At 30.7% G+C, this 22362-nt stretch overlaps 1 protein-coding gene across 1 annotated transcript in view; it reads right to left on the bottom strand.

Moving 5' to 3' along the window:
• Positions 1-2300: 2300 nt before the first annotated feature.
• LOC142317958 (OTU domain-containing protein 7B-like) overlaps positions 2301-22362 on the bottom strand; it is a 43510-nt gene continuing 23448 nt past the window's right edge. Inside the window, exons 6-7 of the mRNA XM_075354489.1 lie at positions 21235-21407; positions 2301-2570 (exon numbers count right to left, since the gene is read on the bottom strand). Coding sequence (XP_075210604.1) covers positions 2301-2570; positions 21235-21407 — 443 coding nt within the window. The remainder of the gene's footprint in view (positions 2571-21234; positions 21408-22362) is intronic.

Below are 22362 nucleotides of genomic sequence, written 5' to 3'. Positions count from 1 at the left end.
GCCAAGATTTAGAAAGTGACTCGGATGCCGAAACGGAAGAAAAGGAAAAAATCAGCTGGGCAGAAGCTGCAGAATCGCTAAATAATTTTATCTCTTTTGCTGAGGCTAGTGCTTCAGACAGTGCTTCAGAAATTATTTATTTCCATATCATTAGAAATAAATTTTATACTAAATGCCAAAAGTCAAGAAAACATAAAGACATTCGTGACTTTTTTAAATCTAAGTGAAATATGTTTTACAGTACGTGTACATACATTATATGAAACGTAAAATAAACTTTGTTGTATGTATTTGCATACTGTATTTGTAGTTTAATTATTAACCTAATTGTTCTTATAATTACCGCCCGATGGACCGGAATTTTCGGTAGTCCGGCACCGAGCCGGTCCCGAACATGCCGGATTATCGGACTTCTACTGTATATTCTTTTCAATTAAGAGCTGTCATTAAATGTTTTTTTAATTATTGTGAATTAAAAAAAAAAAAATGAGTTTCCTTTATTGTTTAAACAGTGATCAGATTCTGATATTAATTTAAGCAAAATAAATATATATATATACTGTTGAGATACATCCATCCATAATCAAAATTTTGACATTATATAAGCATTAATAGCATTATATACGCATTATATAAGCATTAACTGCTAAAAAAGAAATTTTATTACTGATGTTAATCTTTTAATTTATTAAAAATAATTAAAACTTTAAAAAGTGCAATTAGATTTTATTACTATTTTTTGGGAAGCCTGGATTTATCAAATAGGCAGTTCATCTATTAGGCTTATAGGCTTATTGTGCAGCTACCAGATAGGTAACTGAGCCCCTGAATAGATTTACAAGCAGAACCTTATTAGATACTATATGGACGGAGTCATATGTGCACAACTGATAAGGAGGAAGAGGAGTGAATTCAGATGACCCACCAAGATAGGTTAGAGTAGTTTAAAAAGATCACTACTACAAACTTATTTAATTATTCTTTTAGTGATATAAATGCACACTTGATTACAATTAATTCCTTTTTTTATGAAGAGGAAGATGTGAATATTATAGCATGTGAAAAAGACAGGCCTGACCAGAATTTGAGCCCAGAACCTTCTTTATAAAAGACAGAAATGCCAAACAGGAAATAAACAAAGTATTGTATCAGTAGATTTAAAAAAAAACAATTCTAAATTTAAAATTAATGGAGATGTCAATGATCATAATACAAGGATTAAGGTTATATAAAAAGTTAAATTATTTCAAAAGACTCCCTATATACTTGGGGGCTAAATTAATACAAAATGTTTCAGTAAGAGTTGTAGAAATGAAAAATCAATGATAATCTTAAAAAAAGTTTAACTGATAATGAAAAATGTAGGAAAATATTCACAATTAACAACAAAAAGATCCATTGCATATATGGGTTAAATTAATGAAATTATTTCCAAGTAGACTAAAAGATTGTAAAGAAGAAAAATATCACTACAAGATCATTTAGGATATTTTTAACTGACAATGTCTCCTATTCAAATGATGGATATCTTTCATCAAAAAAATAAATATGTTATTATAGATTAATATATAATATTTGGTGGTAGTAGTATCATATAATTACATTTGATTTTGGTAGCATAGCTTGTTAATTTAAAAAAAATACTTATGGCTCTTCCTGTGCTTCTTTAAGCTATTTGGATTTTGTATGTTGCATATGATAATAGCAAAAAAAAAAAGAAGAGCTGTAGTCTGTCAAAATAGTTTTAAAACCCATGATAATTAAAGATTAATAAAAAAAAAGAAAAGTCTATTGACATTATTTGAGTACAATGCGGAATGAATTCTATATATTTGAAGCTATATTATTTTCTCAGGGTTAAAAAAAATATTTCTTTACCTGAAATAATGATTATTTAGTAATCAAAAGATATAAAAAATGTATAGAAATAACTACATCCAAATATATTTACTTTAAGTTTTAAATATATTTATTTAAAACTTTGTTATTAAAAAACAATAACATATTTCTAAATCAGAACTAGATAATCAACAATAACATCAAATTATATATAGCTCAACATAAAATAAATATTTTCTATTAATTTTTCTTAAATAACTAATACAATACTTGAAATTATCAACAATTATTCAATATATTACAAAATTAGGAATTTGTATATTTTCTAGTTAATAACAAATAGTGAATTACAAGAAAAACATAAATTAAAAAAATAATAAATATAACAAAATAATATTCTCAACATAAATTATAACTTCTCATTATTTTTATAATAAAATGAGAAGATTACAAATTGAAGACTATTTACATTGATCTTGTAATACTTGCCTGTAACATTTTGAACAATAATTACTTGTTTGTGGGTTACCAAAAAAGCTACAACCAGCTGCTTGACATAATTGATTGGTTTCATAAAATGTTGATTTACATAAATAAACAGTAGTATCTTGATTTGTTGCCGGTTTAACTGGTGTCAACTGACTTACTCTATCATGTGATTCACTATCTGCTTCTGCATAGAACTGTGATTTGCCAACACCGTATCTTGGGATACCTCCAGGAAGATGTTTCTATAATAAGAAAATATGCATAATATTGGGCATTTACTGTACTATTATGTGTTAAGTAAGATTTGTGAAGATCTTTACAGAGAGTTCCTTACATTAGATTATATTCTCTATATTAGATTAGATTATTTACCACTACTAGCTTAGCTTTAACTCATTTTGCAGTTTAGCAGAAGGTTTGACTGACTTTTTGTACAACCTCTCCTTGGATAGAAAACACTGTTGTAATTCAGTTTCTTACTTATGATCAATCTTGTATATCTACAACATCAAAGTAATGGAACATTTATCCACTAGAGAAGGAAATCAAAGTAAAAGTGTGACTTAAAATAAAAGAAAGCATGGTGAACAAATTGAAAAGGGAGAATAGAAAATGAGATAAATGAAAGAATAAATAATGTAATATCAAAGAAGATGTAGAAAAGTGAAGTTCCAATAAGACATAAAAGGTAATAAATATCACTGAATAATTTAAATAGTTTGAGGAAATTCTTGTGAGGTCAGAATTTTGTTCTGTGACTTCCTATTACTTATTTGCAATTATGTTATTACTGCCATAGTTTATAGATTTTTGTGCTCTTATATTTTATTTTTTAATTAGTTTTTCTAAATTCTTTTAGTTTACAGAGGAAATCAATCTAACATAATAAATATAATCTCATAAAAATAAGCAAAAAACACTTCCTTTCTAAGCATACATGCACATCTATGACAAATTGTCAATAAGTATAGTTGATTTTGATACTGTCAATGAAACATTAAAGAGGCTAGCCTGAGTAATTTTTGGCAGTGAGTGGGACAAATGCTTTCATCATGACAGTGCATTGAAGATTGTTAGCAGATGGAAAGAATGCTCATAAACCAGAAAAGTAGCAGTTAGCCTGAGGCTATCTGAAAACAGAAGCTTACTCGGTCAAAAAACCCAGAACTGTTGAGAAATGGAAGAATGTTATTTTCTTAAATGAGAGTATTTTACTTTCAATTTAGGCCAGAGAGTATCTTACAATCAATTAAAAATGTTGCAAAAGAGAAGACCAACACACCATCACTAAAAACCTACCCAGCTAAAATGATGTAGGGTTGTTTTATCATGACAAGGTTACTTGTATTTGTAGGGAGAATAATGAAAAGTGATCAATACATTAGAATGCATTTTGAAAAGAATAGTCATATATATTAAGAAGATTAAAGATCACATCGTCTAACAAGATCTTGGCCATGCAAGTGAGAGTCCTTCAAAAACAACAAATTCAGATGTTTCAGAAGCCAGATAATTCCTCTGAACTTCACTCTACTGAAAATTTACATGCCAATGAAAAGAAGATTAAGACTGAATTTGGTGGTTACAAGGCAAAGGAAAAGACTGGTTATGTTGGTAGTGTTGATGCCAAATAAGATAAATGCAGTAATCAACAATAAAACAATTATTAGATTCGTCTAAGTTTTATTATTGTAAATATTTTCAAGAAAAACACACATTTTCTCAGAAGAAAGAAGTTTAGATTAATTTCCTCCCCAACGAACAATGTTTAATTATACGAGGGTTATTTCTTTCTTTTCAAGGTCCGATCGGTCATGAAATTAAAACCACAGTGATAATAAAAAATTTTTTATTTGTAACAAGTACTTACATAGTTAACACTATTTCTCTACATAGTCACCACTCCGATTTAGACATTTGTCGTAGCATGGTACCAACTTTCCAATACCCTCGTCATAGAACAGAGCCGCCTGTGTTTTCAGCCATGTTTCTACGCTGGTCTGCAGCTCGATGTCTGTGCCAAAATGTTGTCCTCCTAGCCAGCGATTCATGTGTCTCCTGTGACAATTTTGTTCAAAAAATCTTCTCCTTCATTGTGAGAAACGTTAGGGAGGCGTCAATTCTCACTGTTTTGTGACGGTCGAACAGTATCTTGGAAACCCATCTCGCACACAGTTTGCGGTACTGAAGTCTCTCACTCACAATGGTGTAGAGAGCTGCCCTTGAAATTTCAGGTAAGAATCACTCAATACAGAAATTGTGAACCGACGATTTTCTCGAATTGCCTCATCCACTCGCTCAACAAGATCATCGGTTGACACTCGCTTCCTTCCCTGACCGCCTGCATCATGAACATCTACACGTCCTGCTTTAAAGTTCCTGTACCATTGTCGCACTTTGCTGTCACTCACTGAAGTTTCACCGTACACATTACTTATTTGTCGATGAATTTCAGCTGCATTACACCCCTCAGCCTGAAGAAATCAAATTACCGCATGCACTTCACACTTGGCGGGAGATGCTATTGTTGTAGACATGTTTACGTGCTAGCAGCGTGTTCAGAACTAAACGAAGTGACTCAGCGTGATTGAAGGCCATACTAGAGACGCTGTGCAACACATATGCGCAAAGGTTCATCTGATTTTTGCACGGGTTTATTTCGCGACCGATCGGACCTTGAAAAAAAAATAACCCTCGTAGATATGTACTAATACAGATTAAGAGCACCTAGTTTACTTGAAAAGTTGTTCAACTTGTTCATCCATCAGCTATAACGGAGGATTGGTTGGGAATTAAAGCATTATTTGAAGTAAAAAAAGTTTATAAAAATAAAAATTTTAGTAAAAGTTTTATAATGAGAATTTAGTCATTCCTTTTATTGTTAGTGGAATGATCCACTTTCTTAGTTCATTCCCCAAAGACATTGACAGAACATTTTTGAAGCTGATGATGGAACACCACTGGTAGATTCCAGCATATCCTGTGCAACATCAAAACAAATCTCTTTCTATTCATAGAAAGCAACATAGGCATAAATTTCATAGCCAATCTTGTATGGTTAAATTGTCTGTTAAAATCACGTGTATGAAACCATCACTAATCAAGTGTCATTTATGATTTCTTGGATGTCAGCCATAGATTTTTTTTTATTATCAAAATGTACATGTCATTAATGATATTGAATTTTAACTTGGCCTATAGATACACTGGTCAGTCTCAACTGTAGTTTTTTAATTCTGAAAATGGCCACATTTTAATTTATGAAACCCTCATAGCTTCATTCCTGAAAGCCAGCATAATTTTATAAATTGTTTTGCTTTGGATATCATTAAGCATTTGCAGAGCTTGATGCAATAATGTTGTTAAATGTATTCCACCATTATGCACAAAATAAAAATGTGATAAGCACCAGCTATGCTGAACACAAAATGACCTGCTGGATATCTATGTGCACTACCAGTTAAAAAAAAGTATGTATGGCACTATATGTTTACTAGTGTTACAATAGACGTTTTATCACTTGCATTCAAATACTTTGAAAAAAAAAATTGTCAAATAATTTTTGAACAGATGATGTATAAAAGTGTTTTATCATAACATGTGATAATTCACAGATGTTCTTCGTAGTATAAAATGAGATACATACATTTTGAACATTAACCTATTTGCTCCTCTTCTAAAAAAACCACAACTTGTTTAGGAAGCCAGTGGTGGATTCATCTTATACTAATACAAACATATATGTAAGGGCTATATTAAATCTATACTGTTTGGTCTGCAGCTGTGTCCACATGGTATCTTCTTTTTTTCATCCCTGAAAAAATGTAACTGTAAAAGGGATAAACAGAAAGTAAAACATAAAAGGTTAAATCATTTTCCTCTTAAGGATGTGCAACAAATTCTGTAAGACGTGATCTCAATGTATGAATGATCATTAACTTCTGAAATCAAGGTTTTGTATTGTCGATACATTTTTAACAGCATCTTTCAGCAACAGCAATAGTATCTTCTTCAGGTAAAAAGCAAACGAAAACCAGTTTCTATGTTTCATAAAGATAATTACCACAGTTTTTCATGCTGATATTTAAATTTTTTTTGCTGGTGGAATATAAACAGTGCTAATGCATTGGCTGTCATCCAGGTTTTATTTCCAATTAATGTATCTCACAATGTTATTTTATCCTCAAAAAATGTGAGAAATACTTTGGTATACAGCTAATCAGTTTTTGTTGAACATCTTGTAAGCATTTTTGGGCAATTTACAGTTCCTGATAGACTTCACTTTATTTAAGAGTTTATAAAGAAAGGTTTTTAATACATCAGGATACTGTCCGTAAAGTTTATGGAGCAATTAAGTTCTATGAACATAAATCTTTCCTACTATTTTCTGAATAATTTCATCAGTATCTTCAAGTGGTCTTTACCTTTATTATGATCAACATTTCTTTCTCTTTAAATTCATTGCAATATTTTTTCACATTGTGCCTACTTACAACTTTTTTTTGCCCACTTGAAATGTTCATATTGTTTTATTTGACGGGAGGTGCAGGGTCATTTCTTTTTTTTTGGAGAAAGCACATGCTGGCAGACAATAATCCTTTCTTGCATTTCTGAATCACTTGTTGCAATCATTTTAGTTTTTTACAATACGATTATGTAATATGGAAATTCAAGATGGATATGACAATTTTGTGGAATACACGTGAATATTTTTCATTGACTTCATCAAGAATATGATGTCAAACCTACCTGATGAATACATTGATATTATCCAGTGAATCATTGTAATAACAGTTGATGCTTAGTTAAATTATTATCATAACTTTCTTCTTGCATTTAATTTTTTAAACCATCACCACATTGTGATTTATCTATAAGATCACCATAAACATCATTAACATCTGACCAGTAAATTTCTGAATCATAAGTGGGCATTTACTGTGATAAATTCTAAAAAAAAATAGTTCATAACATGGTACTGTTTTGAAATATATTGTTTTAAAACTTTGAATCATCAAACTGATTAAACAAAATCATCTATTTACCATAACAGTTTTTTAATATTACCAATATAAATATAATCTGGTTCCATATCCTTAATGTAAAAGTTTTCATCATTTATTTTTAATATTCCACTCAACATATCTATTTAATATATTTGAATATTTTATCATTAGACAGATGGTAATCATAATAAATCAGAAAAGTAATCATAGTAAATCAGAAAGATGGCATCATCATAATCAAAGATGGTGCCATAATAAACACAGATGACTGGTTTGGTAGAAGTAATGGTAAATAATGCCTGAAATAATAATTGTAAAATGAGAGGCCTAAAATATATATATACATATCATGGTATATATTACAGTACATAACAAGGTAGCTTCAAAAAATTATCAACATATGAAATTTACAAAAAGTTTTGTTACATTTGCTTCAACAAAAGAAATACACCTTTAGTAGTTATACATGTTTGCAAATGTTCATAAAGCTTTTAGAAAGATTCCTGAAACTCTTTCTTAAAAATCTTCTTCAGCTACTTTATTGATAACCAATACTTTGTATTGGTTCCTTCCAGAGTTAACTTGAAGTAATGAAATTAGTAAAACTAGCTAATACTGATTTTTATTTTAATTATTACAATCTTAGGCATGCTACTAACAAACATGCTAAGATTATACTGGTTTTCAATTCTGATGACGACAATGGAGCCTATGAAAGACATCAAGTTTTTCTGTCTGAGTTCACTGTTTGATCTTTTATAATGAATTCAATTGGGGGTCGATAACTCTGAAACTTAAAAAGAACTTCCAGTATAACTTTTAGTTTGGTCTAGACCAAAGCCTTTTTCTATGACCAAAAACATGATATCAATAACTGAACATTCCAGTAATAGACATAATGTCTGAAGACTACTAAAAATAAGACTAACGCCTCCTGTAATTAAATTGTTTAGAGAAATTTTATCATGATCAGTAATGAATATCTTCCTGCTAGTTTTCTTTTTTTATTTCTTTGTGATCTGTAGAAAACATTTCTAAACAATGTATTTTCAAATCATTGAAAGTAATCTTTCAGAGCGGTGAATGTTAGGTGTTAAAACAGCAGTTATAATAGTTTTCTCTTATTTTTATTAATGTACAAACAGTATTAAATGATAATTATACATCATTTCATACTGTCCACTATAATGATAAAATATACTTGATCATCTTATTCATTAAAAAAATAATTGACTGAGGTGTCACAAAGATATGGGATTATTTTTTAAATTCATATTCCAAAGAATTAATTCCTGTTCTTCTTTTTCCTGTTTTAGCCTCCGGTTACTACTATTCAGATAATACTTCAGACGATGAATGAGGATAATATGTCTGACTGTATATGAAGTGTCGTATTGTACAGTCTCAGTTCAACCATTCCTGGTTAATTGAAACCCAACCACCAAAAAACACCAGTATCCACAATCTAGTATTCAAATCCATGTAAAAATAACTGACTTTACTAGGACTTGAACGCTGGAACTCTCAACTTCCAAATCAGCTGATTTGGGAAGATGTGTTCACCACTAAACCAAACCGATGGGTTAAACAATTAATTCCTAGTGCGATTATAAAATATTTCAATTGTTTTTACAGTATTTTGTATTAAAAAAATACTGTATTTTTTAATATGAATGTAATTTTTAATTAAGGGTATTATGTCTTAAAAATATTTGTTTTCTTATACTGCCTAACTTTTTAAATGATTTTTTTTTAACTCAACAATTTAGTTAATGATTTCTGTTTCTACATTTTTACATTAATTAAAATTCATTATTATTACCTTTTATTGAATAAATAATTGGCATAATTAGGATGATTAATACATTATTGTTGGTGTGCAAGATTCCAAATGACAAAAAAAAAAATGACTGATCAGTTTAAATGGAAAACATTAAATTTTAAAACTAACAGAATTAAGTATGAAAGTATGTAAAAGAAGTATAAAATGTAAACTATTAAAATTAACAAACAGTAATATAAAAAACTGCATTTGTTTAAAAGATGTAGGAATTACTATACTAATGATGTCAAAAAAAACTGCCAACAAAATTTTACTACTTTCCTGGCATTGGTTATTTATTTTTATATATATAGTGCAGAAATAATTATACATGAAAAAGTTAGCTAAAGTTTATTTTTTTTTGTGGTGTGGGTGGAATTTATTGTAATATTATTAGTAGAAGTTTAAATATAAACCTTTTATAATTTAAGTTTAAATAAGCCAAAAAGTTTTGAATAATTAAAAAAAAAATAATATTTTTAAACAAGATTGGCACCTGACCCTAAACTATTCTTTTTTGGTTGCTTGTACTACTATGCTTAGGAAGATTATTAAAACAAATTTGGTTAAAAAATATGCAATAAATAAAATAGCTTTTTCAATTTTTGAAAAGAGGGAATTTTCAGGCAATTTTTTTTTTAAGTGTAAGGTAAGCATGAACAAATAAACTGCGTTTTAATAAAAAGGGTTATCTTTGCAACTTCTTGAGTAAATTGACCCCAAAAAACTATCTAATCCACCCGCTGGAGATGTTGACACCAAAGTTTTACCAATAAAATTGACTCATACACACAAGTTTCTTTAAAAAATTTCAATAAAATTAATTTATCCAGTCAAAAGTTGTTAGGCTTCAAACATGCCAACACATGTCCAAAACAAGGTTTGATATAAAAAATATGTAGAATTTTACGTTTTCTCAAAAAAAATCTTTATTTATTCATCAATGTTGATTTTGTCATTTTCAAAGTATTCCCCTTCAGATATAATACATTTGTGCCAATGCTTTTTCCAGTCTTTGAAGCACCTGTGGAACATAATTTTCAGTATGGCGTTTAGCCATACATATGATAGAATCAGTGATTCTGTCTTTATCTCTTCAATGTTGGCAAACATTGTCCTTTCATGGTTCTTTTCAGCTTGGGGAATAGGAAGAAGTCACAGTGGGCCTTGTCCAGCAAGTACGGAGGCTGAGGTATCATAACGGTGCAGCTTTTAGCCCAAAAATTCGCAAATAAGCAGTGAAGTGTAAGCAGGTGCAATGTCACGTGAAATTGCCTAGTATTTTTTCGCCAGGAGTTTTCTTCGGATTGCTTTATTCAAAATGGTGTAGAACTTTCAGGTAGTACTCTTTATAGACCTTATGACCTGGAGACCACAACTCATGATAACTAAGTCGTTGAGATTGAAGAACAAAATGATCAGAACCTTCACATTTGATTGCACTTGAGCTTTTTTCGGTCTTGGCTCTTTAGGAAGTTTCCATTGGGCCTTACTTTCAATGTCATACCCTTACAACCGTGTTTCAATCACCAGTTATGACTTGTTTGAGCAGTGGACATCATTTACTTCATTCAGCAACTCCTGAGCAATGTTCATTCGGCACTGTTTTTGGTTGAAATTCAATCATTTTGGAACAAAATCTTGTTACAATATATTTCATACCCAAAACATCTGAAAAAATTGCTTGGCATGAGCCAAATGAAATGTCAACATCATTACCCACCTCTCTTGACAGTGATTTGGCAAGTGTCCACAATCATTTTTTTCACTCTTTCAATGTCACCAGTTGTTGATGTGCTGGGACGTCCAGGGCACTTGTAAACTTCAATTTCTTCACAGCCCTCGTGGAAATGTGTACCACTAGTAAGTACTTGTTTTATTCATAGAAGAATTGCCAAAAGCAACATTCTACATTTCCAATGTGGTGCTGCACTTTATTCCATGTAAAGCAAAATTTAATGAAAATTATTTATTCCATTTTTTTCAATTTAAAAATTGCTAACCATATCGAAACACGTGTAACTTTTTCAACAGCCAACAATAAACTAAGCATCCAATATGGCTAAAAATGTAAAAAGAACAAGTGTACAAACACATTAAAAAAAACTGTGACAATCAGACTTACATAGCCTGGGAAATTAAAAAATTCTGATTATTGTTTTTATCAAACTTCATACCCATGTACATATGAACGAATATTACCCCGTTTTTTGTTTTTGGGGTTTCTGGGTCATGTAGCATAGCTCTAAAGCTATGTTGCCAGGAAAGTAAAAAGTTAGTTTTACTAAATTAAGCGAAATTTTAACACTATAAGTAAATACGAATTTAACAGAACAGATTAAACAACAAACACATTCAACTCAGCTTGTAATCAACACAAGTATTTCTGCAAAAATACTGCTAATATTTCAGATGTCTAAGTAATAATAAGGTGAAAATAAAGAAACATTCTGTATCAGCAAATTGTAGTTTAATAAGTTTATAAGATGAACAGATTACATACATTAAAATACTAGATGAAGCTGCAAGAGAAAGATGAATAATTAGCTTGATTTTCTATATATTTTAACAGGCCTCTACTTATATGAGTAATGAATAAGAGAAAAGTATGCTAGGATATAAGTTCATTATTCAAGCATTGTTGATAAAAAATCACATTGTTCATTTAAAATACTGAAATTTAGAATCCCCTAAAAATATTAAATTAAGAACAATCTTACTGCAGTTATTATTTTTTTAAAGATCCAGTTTAACAATTATTTTAACAACCAAGATGGATAAAATGGTAAGTGAAATAGCATGGATGAAATGGTATAAGAAAATATGCCAGAACTTTTTCCAGTTATTTAACCTGAAACCAGCTGATCTTCTGCAACAATGTATCTTATGGTTAAGGGCTTGATTTACTGCCACTCTATGGGAACTGCTGATATAATTATAGTTATACTGTATTTTTTATTTTACTGCACACTGTACTAAATGACAGAACCAACCAATATTAAAATAAAATGATAAACAGGCACATAACTTTATAAAATTTGTAAAAGATGATTATGAAGATTTCTTTACCCAATGAAGACATTTTATACTTGCTATTTTCAGAAAAACTAAACACATGTTTGTTGTTATATTACATATAATAAATTGTATTTAATTTATTCCTTTTTGTAATGTAGAAAAATTTAACTGTTTGTTTTAAAATCATTCTATTAAACATAACATGTACTGTTAATAAAATGAAGTAATAGCAAGTTACCATTTATTAATCATAAGTTCAAACAAATATTCTATTTAGTAATAATTTTGTTAATTTGTATAAATGATTAAAACATATCTATTTATATACAAACTGTTAAGTGATCACATCAATCACATCTTTAGAAGACCATCTTTCTCTAGCATAACAAAAACAGAACTAATGTTGTTTTTTTTTTTTTGTCTTCAGTCATTTGACTGGTTTGATGCAGCTCTCCAAGATTCCCTATCTAGTGCTAGTCGTTTCATTTCAGTATACCCTCTACATCCTACATCCCCAACAATTTGTTTTACATACTCCAAACATGGCCTGCCTACACAATTTTTCCCTTCCTCCTGACCTTCCAATATTAAAGCGACTATTCCAGGATGCCTTAGTATGTGGCCTATAAGTCTGTCTCTTCTTTTAACTATATTTTTCCAAATGCTTCTTTCTTCATCTATTTGCCGCAATACCTCTTCATTTGTCACTTCATCCACCCATCTGATTTTTAACATTCTCCTATAGCACCGCATTTCAAAAGCTTCTAATCTTTTCTTCTCAGATACTCCGATTGTCCAAGTTTCACTTCCATATAAAGCGACACTCCAAACATACACTTTCAAAAATCTTTTCCTGACATTTAAATTAATTTTTGATGTAAACAAATTATATTTCTTACTGAAGGCTCGTTTAGCTTGTGCTATTCGGCATTTTATATCGCTCCTGCTTCATCCATCTTTAGTAATTTTACTTCCCAAATAACAAAATTCTTCTACCTCCATAAACTTTTCTCCTCCTATTTTCACATTCAGTGGTCCATCTTTGTTATTTCTACTACACTTCATTACTTTTGTTTTGTTCTTGTTTATTTTCATGCGATAGTTCTTGCATAGGACTTCATCTATGCCGTTCATTGTTTCTTCTAAATCCTTTTTACTCTCGGCTAGAATTACTATATCATCAGCAAATCGTAGCATCTTTATCTTTTCACCTTGTACTGTTACTCCGAATCTAAATTGTTCTTTAACCTAATGTTGTTACACTGGATTAATGCTTAGTTGTATTAAAATTGGTTTAGGGCCTGTTGTTATCAGTTGAATAAAATAAATATGTAATCTTGTTTATAACATTGAAATTACCAAAGAGTGACAATTTTACTATGATACGTTTTTCAACTAAACTAATTGCTATTAGTCATCAGTTGTAAAAAACGTACACGAATAGACCGGTTTCGAAGACAGGCCCAATTCACAACATTTTCACACTTTCACAAGCTACAGCTCCAAAACGGTAAGTCGTACAAGAAAATTGTTTAAATAAAAATTGTCTTTTTTTGAGATTAACAACTTTTCCAAATGCAATACAGACGAAAAACAATTTTTTCTGGTGAAAAAACCAAAAAAACATGTTTTTTTCAACTTCAGCGCCTCCTAGTATTTCAATTTCAAATTATACGGCATAACTTCAATGACATTAATTGTGGAGGAGAATGTCTTCTACATTTTTTGTTTGAAAAACTTTTCTCTAAAATGCATAGATTCAGAGAAAAACGTATTTCATAAACTTTTTGAGTTTTTCAAAAATCTATGGGGGTATGTTAAAATCTGGAGTTAAGCTTTCCTCATCACCCCTAACATAAGGAAAAAACATCAATCGGTAGGTAAGGATTTTCAATTAAAATTACAAATTGACTGTACTATATGTACATGGATAATAATTGATATGAACACGGATCTGTAAACATGTATCTAAACTTTGATCTTCCAGAACAAACTGAACAGAAGTAAATGAATGGCATGTTTCATTAGCAGTGACTCAGAGTTGTTAGAAGTCAACTAAATCATTAACTTCTGAATTACAAGATATATGTGAAAGAGATAAGCAGTGTTTTTCAAGAACATAAATTTAAGAGTAAATTTCTTGTTTACAACATGAACTTTAGTAAAATTGCATGTCATATGAAACTAACTGAGCTGTATCGTCAACTGACATAAAAGGAGATATTGGTACAGTGAAAATTATTTTGAAGCAGTAACTAAGGGTGTTTATGTGAGAAAGACTTTCACTTTTTGATGAAATGGGATTGTAAATCTTTCAGGTATAATAACTTGAGATAATTATATGAGCATGGTTAAAAATAATACATTTATATGGTTTATGATGCATGAAGAAAACTTTGTGGAATTCAACATAATGGTGTTCGAGCACATTATGTCATTATGAACCAGGTTGTCAGATATCATCTCCTGATGGATCTTTTTTTTTTTGTTCTGGTAAAGGATTCAGACATTTTCTAGACTAATGGACTAGTTTAGAATCGATAAATAAAAAAATATTTTACTTGCAGTTTACTGAAAGTGTAGTCCACAGTAGAATAATTTTTGTTGAGAGAGTTGCTAGGCCGACATATTTAAAATCATACTGGAAATAAGTTATTAATGTAAATGTAATATTTTGTGTAGTGCTGTTTGTAATTCTATTTAAAATTTTGGATGTCAAATCAATAATTTACAATAAGCACGTCTTTGTAATAAGATTTAGTAATTGTTAAAAACATGTACCATAATGGATGAATCTATGATTAGTCTATAGAAAGTTCATAATATTCTGTATGATAATTTAGCATCAGAAAGGTTTGTTAGTGATTTACATAGAGACAGATGAAGAAAGATTTAGATTATAATGTATAGGTTACAGACTTATTACAATTTTTTTTCTGAGTATAAAAACAACAGTATTTTTTCTTTCTGCTGAAACACTTCCTGATTCCCTCAATAATTAGAAATAAGTAAGAAAATTCATCAGAAATATTTTATAAATAAAAGGTTTGTGTTTTAAAATGTTATTAGTATTGTTTTAGGGACTTCTATTTTTTTCAGCACATTAATTTTCATAGTGTTCATTAAAGTTTATGTTATATTTTTTCTACACCTCATCAACCCAATTTCTTAATTAATATATATATACACGAGGGTTATTTTTTTAAGGTCTGATTGGTCACGAAATTAAAACCAGAGAAAATAAAAAATTTTTTATTTGTCACAAGTACTACTTACATAGTTACGCTATTTCTCTACATAGTTGCCACTCCGATTTAGACATTTGTTGTAGCGTGGTAGCATCTTTCCAATACCCTCCTCATAGAATGGAACCACCTGTGTTTTCAGACATGTTTCTACACTAGTCTGCAGCTCGATGTCTGTGCCAAAATGTTGTCCTCCTAGCCAGCGTTTCATGTGAGCAAAGAGGTGAAAATCAGATGGAGCCAAGCCCGGGCTGTATGGTGGATGATCAAACACTTCCCAATGAAAACACTGCAGGAGCTTCTTTGTTACAGCTGCAGTGTGCGGCCGAGCATTGTCATGGAGAAAGACAATGCCTGATGACAACATTCCTCTCTGCTTATTCTGAATTGCCCTTTGTAGACATTGAAGAGTCACGCAGTATGAGGCTGCAGTGATGATCGTGCCACGTTCCATGAATTCCACCAAGAGAACTCCATTCTGGTCCCAGAACACAGTAGCCATACACTTTCTGTTGGAGAAGGTTCGCTTGAACTTCTTTGGTTTACTGGGAGAATGAGAATGCATTTACTGTTTGGATTGTTCTTTTGTTTCTTCAGTTTTGAAATGGACCAATGTCTCACGCCCAAATTTTTTGAAATTTTGTTCAAAAAATCTTCTCCTTCATTGTGGTAGTGCTAGAGAAATATTAGGGAGGCGTCCATTCTCATTGTTTTGTGATGGTCAGACAGCATCTTGGGAACCCATCTCGCACACAGTTTGCGCTACTGAAGTCTCTCACTCACAACGGTGTAGAGAGCTGACCTTGAAATTTCAGGAACGAATCACTCAATACAGAAATTGTTTAAATGTGAAGCATAATCTTTTTTTACAATTATTATTAATTTTCCAGTTTTTTATTTCAATCTTTTAAAATTTACCAACAGGGTTCGTTAGATATTAACAAAACAGTTATTCCACAAACAGATGAAATAAGATTTTATAATAATGAAAATGTTTATTTTCAGGATGACATTACACTAACATTGGTGCTACCTTAGAATATCAATATAACTATGTGGATGAAGACTTTATAAAGGCAAAGTGACTGAACAAAATTGCACAGTATTATCACCTAAGGCATAAATTTAAATACTTGGAAACCTCAAATCAAATAAATTTATTTTGCAAAAAAATTAAAACCTACTGTTTTGCTATAGAGTCTTAATGAAATGCTCTTCTCATCATTAGTAAATATTCATTATGAAACCTTTGTTAAAAATTTCACATAGCCTTTTGCCTTAAGTTGTGACAAAAATGTTGGGTTGTGATAGGTTCTGTGGTCGATTGGTTCCATTACGTCTTTCAGAACAACACAAATTGCAGCGTATGGGATCAGCTTGACTTTTCTCAAGGGCTATGACACAAAAGGTGAGGGACTAAAGATAGTTACAGGTAATGAAAATACAGTCTCATATGTAAATGTTGAAACTAAACTACAATCTATGAAATGGGGTTACAAAAAAAATGTGAAAATGTCGGAAGACACTGTCAGCAAAAAACAGATAGTTCCAGTTTACTGGGACAGAAAAGTAATCATTTTTGTTGAATTTATAGAGTGTGGCGCTACAATAAATTCAGAAGTGTATCATGAGACCTTAATAAAGCTACAGAGAGTAATCCAAAACAAGCAATATGACATATTAACTCTGAGATTTTCTTCATCTATGACAGTGTACATATGTGTACATGGCTGATTATACTCGAGAACCTTAGGGAAAGTTTGGATGGAAAATTTTTGATTATCCTGCATACAGCCCACATCTAGCAGTAAGTAATCACCAAGTCTTCCCTCACATGAGAAATTGGCTGGTAATTAAGCACGGTGACAATGAGAGGCTCCAGGAAGGTGTCAGTGAATGGCTGAAAAACCCAGGCGGCAAACGTTTTGACAATGGGATACAAAAACTCATCCCCAGATATGACTAGTGTCTCAATTTATTTGACAACTAGATATAAATGTAGTTTAAGGATGTCTTTTCAAATTGAATGTAATAAATTTTTTCCTACAACTGCTGTTTTTCTTATACTAAAATGTAAGTTACGTTTTGGGCGCCCTCATATTTTTTACTTTATAATAAACATTTTGATAAAATTTTATCATGGTTTCCTTGGATCTATCCAAGCAAAAGGTGGGGTAGTTCCTTTTTTTATCTGTGGAAACCCACCTGATCTAGCCCCCTACCATCCTCTATTCATCCTGATATATAAAATATATTATTATGTACCAATTAGAATAAAAGGTTTTTTATTTCTAGAACCAATAATGTGAAAATTGGTGGAGATGAATTGAACTTTTACAGTCAAGTAATGATATTCATCATAAGATCAATAAGTGTTCATAGTTAATCCTAAAAATTTTCAAAAGGTATGCTTACCATGAATGAATACAAAATTACCTGAATTGGGGGTTTGGTATTTGCAAAATGTTTCTCAATACACAAACACAGAAAAAGCGCTTAATAGAATTGTTTCTGGGGAAGTATATGTGTATGATTACTTAAGTCAAATCAAAGTGTGATTCTATGTAATGGAAACATCTTTCTTCACTTTCAAGCATTAATTCCAATGTTATGGCTTCAGCCAGTTAAGATTATGATTATTGTGTTTTAAAATTCTCAAGATCTATTCACTTCCAAATTAAGAGGATAATATAAATTCTGTATCATACTGTCAAGTTTTGTTGATGATTTTTTCGCTGCTATTTGAAGAAAAGCTTATCAAATGATGGAATAATCCTCTATCATAAAAATGCCACATGTCACATGGCTCAATCAACCCAAGTGAAAATCGATGGAGTTGTAATGTCTTCAATAACAATCTTACTGTCCTGATTTATCAATATCATTTTGAAAACTAAAAAGTTGTTTTCAAGTCAGCATTTCACAGAATATTTTTTTAACCTTTTCAGATCATGTAGTCTTGGAACTGGTTATATACGGCATCAGTTTTAAAACGCTGTTACAAAATCATTTTAATTGGCATCTAAGTCTGTTACTTTGTTTTATATTCACAAAGGAATCAGTTTTATTACAGAATTTTAGACTAGAAAGAATATGACTATTTTTTTTCTCAGAAATGTGCTTGTGTGTGTGTGTGTGAGAGTTGTGTATTATAATTGCTATGACGGTTACGAATTTTATTTATTATTTACACAAATAGCTTATCTTACTAGCAACATATCGATGCATTGAAACATATAATAAATTATGATATACGGCACACAAAAAAAAAGAAGGAATTTGTGGTCATAAATACGTCACTTTTACTTGAGGTCTATAAATATCTTTTGTGACAAATGATATTGGTAAACATGTAACACATATCGATACGTAATGAATAACAGTATAAAGTAAAGATGGTTTTTTGTCAATCTGAATAGCCTTTTGAGTGGTGGGGATTTTTATAAAACATAGTTTTCTGAATCTACTTTCACTTATGTTAACATATGTTAACAAAGTTATGTTGGAAGTATTTTTTATAAGTAGGATATTTTTCACAACAGATTCATTTCTAATAGCAGATAATGAAGAAGTAAATACACATAGGTATCCTTTGTTGTTCATAGGGTAAAGTAAGAAGGAAGTGTCCTGAAAATGGGAAACAAAGAATTTGTTTTTGCATGACAATGCACCAGCACATTGATCCGTGCTTTTCAAGAAGTAGTTTGCACACCTCAAAGTAACAATTCTAGAGCATCCTCCATACTCATCAGACTTGCACAAGCTAATTTTTACTTGTTTTCTCACCTGAAAAATGTTCTGCAGTAATACATGAATGCTGATGATGTGATGGCTGATGTGACGACGGAGCAGAGGGCGATATCTCAAAATGGGTTCCAGGGATGTTTCCAACAACTTTACTGATGTTGGCAAAAGTGTGGAAACTGTTACAGTTGTAGGAAACTACTTTCCAGGAAACGTACTCTGACCCACCAGGTTGGTCTAGTGGTGAATGCGTCTTCCCAAATCAGCAGATTTGTAAGTCGAGAGTTCCAGCGTTCAAGTCCTAGTAAAGCCAGCTATTTTTACACGGACTTGAATACTAGATCGTGGATACCAGTGTTCTTTGGCGGTTGGATTTCAATTAACCACACATCTCAGGTATGGTCGAACTGAGAATGTACAAGACTATACTTCATTCACACTCATACATATCATCCTCATTCATCCTCTGAAGAATTATCTAAACGGTAGTTACCGGAGGCTAAACAGGAAAAAGAAAGAAAGAAGGAAACGTACTATAAAACATTTTCATGTAAGCAGTTTTGAAAAATAAACTAATTCTGGGAACGTTTTGAACCTACCTTACCTTGTATCTAGAGGCTTCTGAGAAAGTAAATATATCACTCTCTCACACTTTTACTGGAAGTATCTAATTGAAAATATCTAATAGAAAATATCTAATAGAAACCTAAAAAAACACTTTAAAGGTGAGTCTCTTTGTTTTCCAAAAATATTTAGTTCTTTTGTGTTTTTATAATTAGATTTTCAATTAGTTTTTTTAGCTGTTTTTCAGTAAAGGCCAAAATATGCCTTGGACATAAGATATAGCTTTTTTTTTGCAGATTAAAGTGAAATGGTATAATATAGAAGTGTTTTTTCACTATCATAGAAAACCATTATTAATTGCCTTTTGGGTGATGATATTTGAAAAGAGGAAATTAAGCCCAGAAAATAGCCTAATTGTTCTATGTTCAGAAAAAAATGTTTTTGATCCAAACATAATTTAAAAAGCAGGACACATCAATAATGGAAAAAAGTGAAGCTAAGTTATGAAAATGAAGAATGTTGCAGCATATATTTCAGGTTATCTGAAATCATTGGTCAGTAATGTTCTTTGTTCCCATAAGGATAAAAAAAAAATCAATCTTCCAAGAAATATTTTGGGCAAGAATGGAAGATGGGGAAGAATTGCTCCAGATAAGCCTCGAGCTTATCTCTAAGTTTTCCTTGTACTGCAGTTCCTCTGAGTGTGGACCATCCTTTTTTTTTAGAAAGGACTTCCTTAAAAAAGAATCGTTTTTAGAAGTCCCTTACTCCACCCACCTCTTTCCCTATTACTGGTTCTGGATGAAAGATCTAACATAGCTATATTTAAGGAATGCTTGATATGAGTTTTGTGTCCTTGATGTTATCTGGTGGGGAAGTTGCCTGTGTTTCAATTTGGACTTTCTAACAAATAAAATACAATAAGACAATTTGACCATGTAAATTAGATGATAAAGGAGTGACAAGAAAATTACTTTTACAAGAGATGACAGAAATGAAACCACTGAATAAACCGAAAAATGACAAATAGTTAGGTAATGAATAATATAGGTCACTTCTGTATTTTTTTTAACAGAAGTGAGAAGATGAAGAAGAGAATGACAAAGGAAAAAAGGATAAAATTTATCATCCAAGTCGTGAATTTGGTTAAAGGACAGAAAATGTCCATTAGCAATTAGATTAATTAATATTTTTAAGGAGCATCTGCTCTCAAAATGAAATTAAATCATGCAGTAGGAAATCAGATGAAACCAGAACTTAAACGTACGATCTGCAGAACAATTAACTAAGTGACTACAATAACTCTATAAGAGAAAATAAGATAACTATATCTATATAAAATAACTACAAGAAAATTGAAATAACTACAAAAAACACTACTCATATAACAATAAAAAACTAATTCCCAAGTTCTAAACAATTACGTCTTACGCATCCAAATAATGGACTTTCAGAAATAGAAATGATTCTAATAAAAGTTTCAATTTCAAATAAAAAAATAACTTACCTGTTCTTCAATACGAACTACATCCACGTTCTCTTTTAACAGTGCAATTGATTCAGAATAACTCAATTCCATTTTACCACCAAAATCCTCACGGTCTTCTGGATCTATACTAAACTGAATTGGCAGCAACTCATGATTAGAATCAGTCAAAGGGATAGCTGAAGCTAATGATACTGTAGAAAGAAATATAAAAACGTTAAACAAATAAAACCTCAAATATTATACGATTTAAGTTTAAATTATGTTACAGGGCGTGATCAGAGGCAGTTGCTCCGACTGGCTGCTTTGTAATCTGTGCTTTTTTATCTTTCCTTTCCCTTTACAATGATATTAACCTTTAAAGAACAAACCTCAATCAATACATTAAGTAAATCATAATTTTCTGTCCTTCATAAATTGTTTTAAAGTTGATAATTTCAAACAATTACAAGTGAATAAAGATTAATAATTTCCAGTTTAACTAGATGAAATACTGAGTATATTATTGTAGGATATTTTTTTTTTCTATGTCCCCAACTGTCACAGTCAGAGGTTATCGACACATTATGAAAATACAGATAGGCTGAAATAAAATAAAATAATTTATCTGTCAGACATGTTTATATGCTAATTCTTCTAACATGATTCATCATTAGATGGTATCATATCAAGAAGACAGTTAAAATATATATAGTGGAGTGGTAGCATCTCAGCCTTTCATCTGGAGGTCCTGGGTTTGAATCCTGGTCAGGCATGGCATTTTTCATATGTTACAAATTTCCATTCTTATAGGGCAAAATGACCAATGCAATCAATGCCCGTTATCTCCAAAAAAAACAAAGGTTTTATCTTTAAATAAACTTATTAATATCCCAAAAGATTATTATTATTATTATAACTAAACCAACAGATTATTATTATTATGTTTGTTTTAGACACCCTAGGCTATCGATAAAATCAATACTCATTGACTGCATTTAAATTAGTGCACACCAAACAAAACCAAATTTGGTAAGTTACATAGAGTGTTCTTAAGTTATGTGTATACTGTGATTATTATTTATTAATAAGTTAGTAAACTTTTACAACTACAATTAACTTAAATCTTAATACTCCGATAATCTTTATGATGCTAAACATTTCTGATGA

The sequence above is a fragment of the Lycorma delicatula genome, chromosome 1 (assembly GCF_047948215.1).
Source record: "Lycorma delicatula isolate Av1 chromosome 1, ASM4794821v1, whole genome shotgun sequence".
In the NCBI taxonomy this organism is placed as follows: Eukaryota; Metazoa; Arthropoda; class Insecta; order Hemiptera; family Fulgoridae; genus Lycorma; species Lycorma delicatula.
Note: the sequence above shows the minus strand (reverse complement) of the source record. Positions and strands in the feature narration are given on the sequence as shown.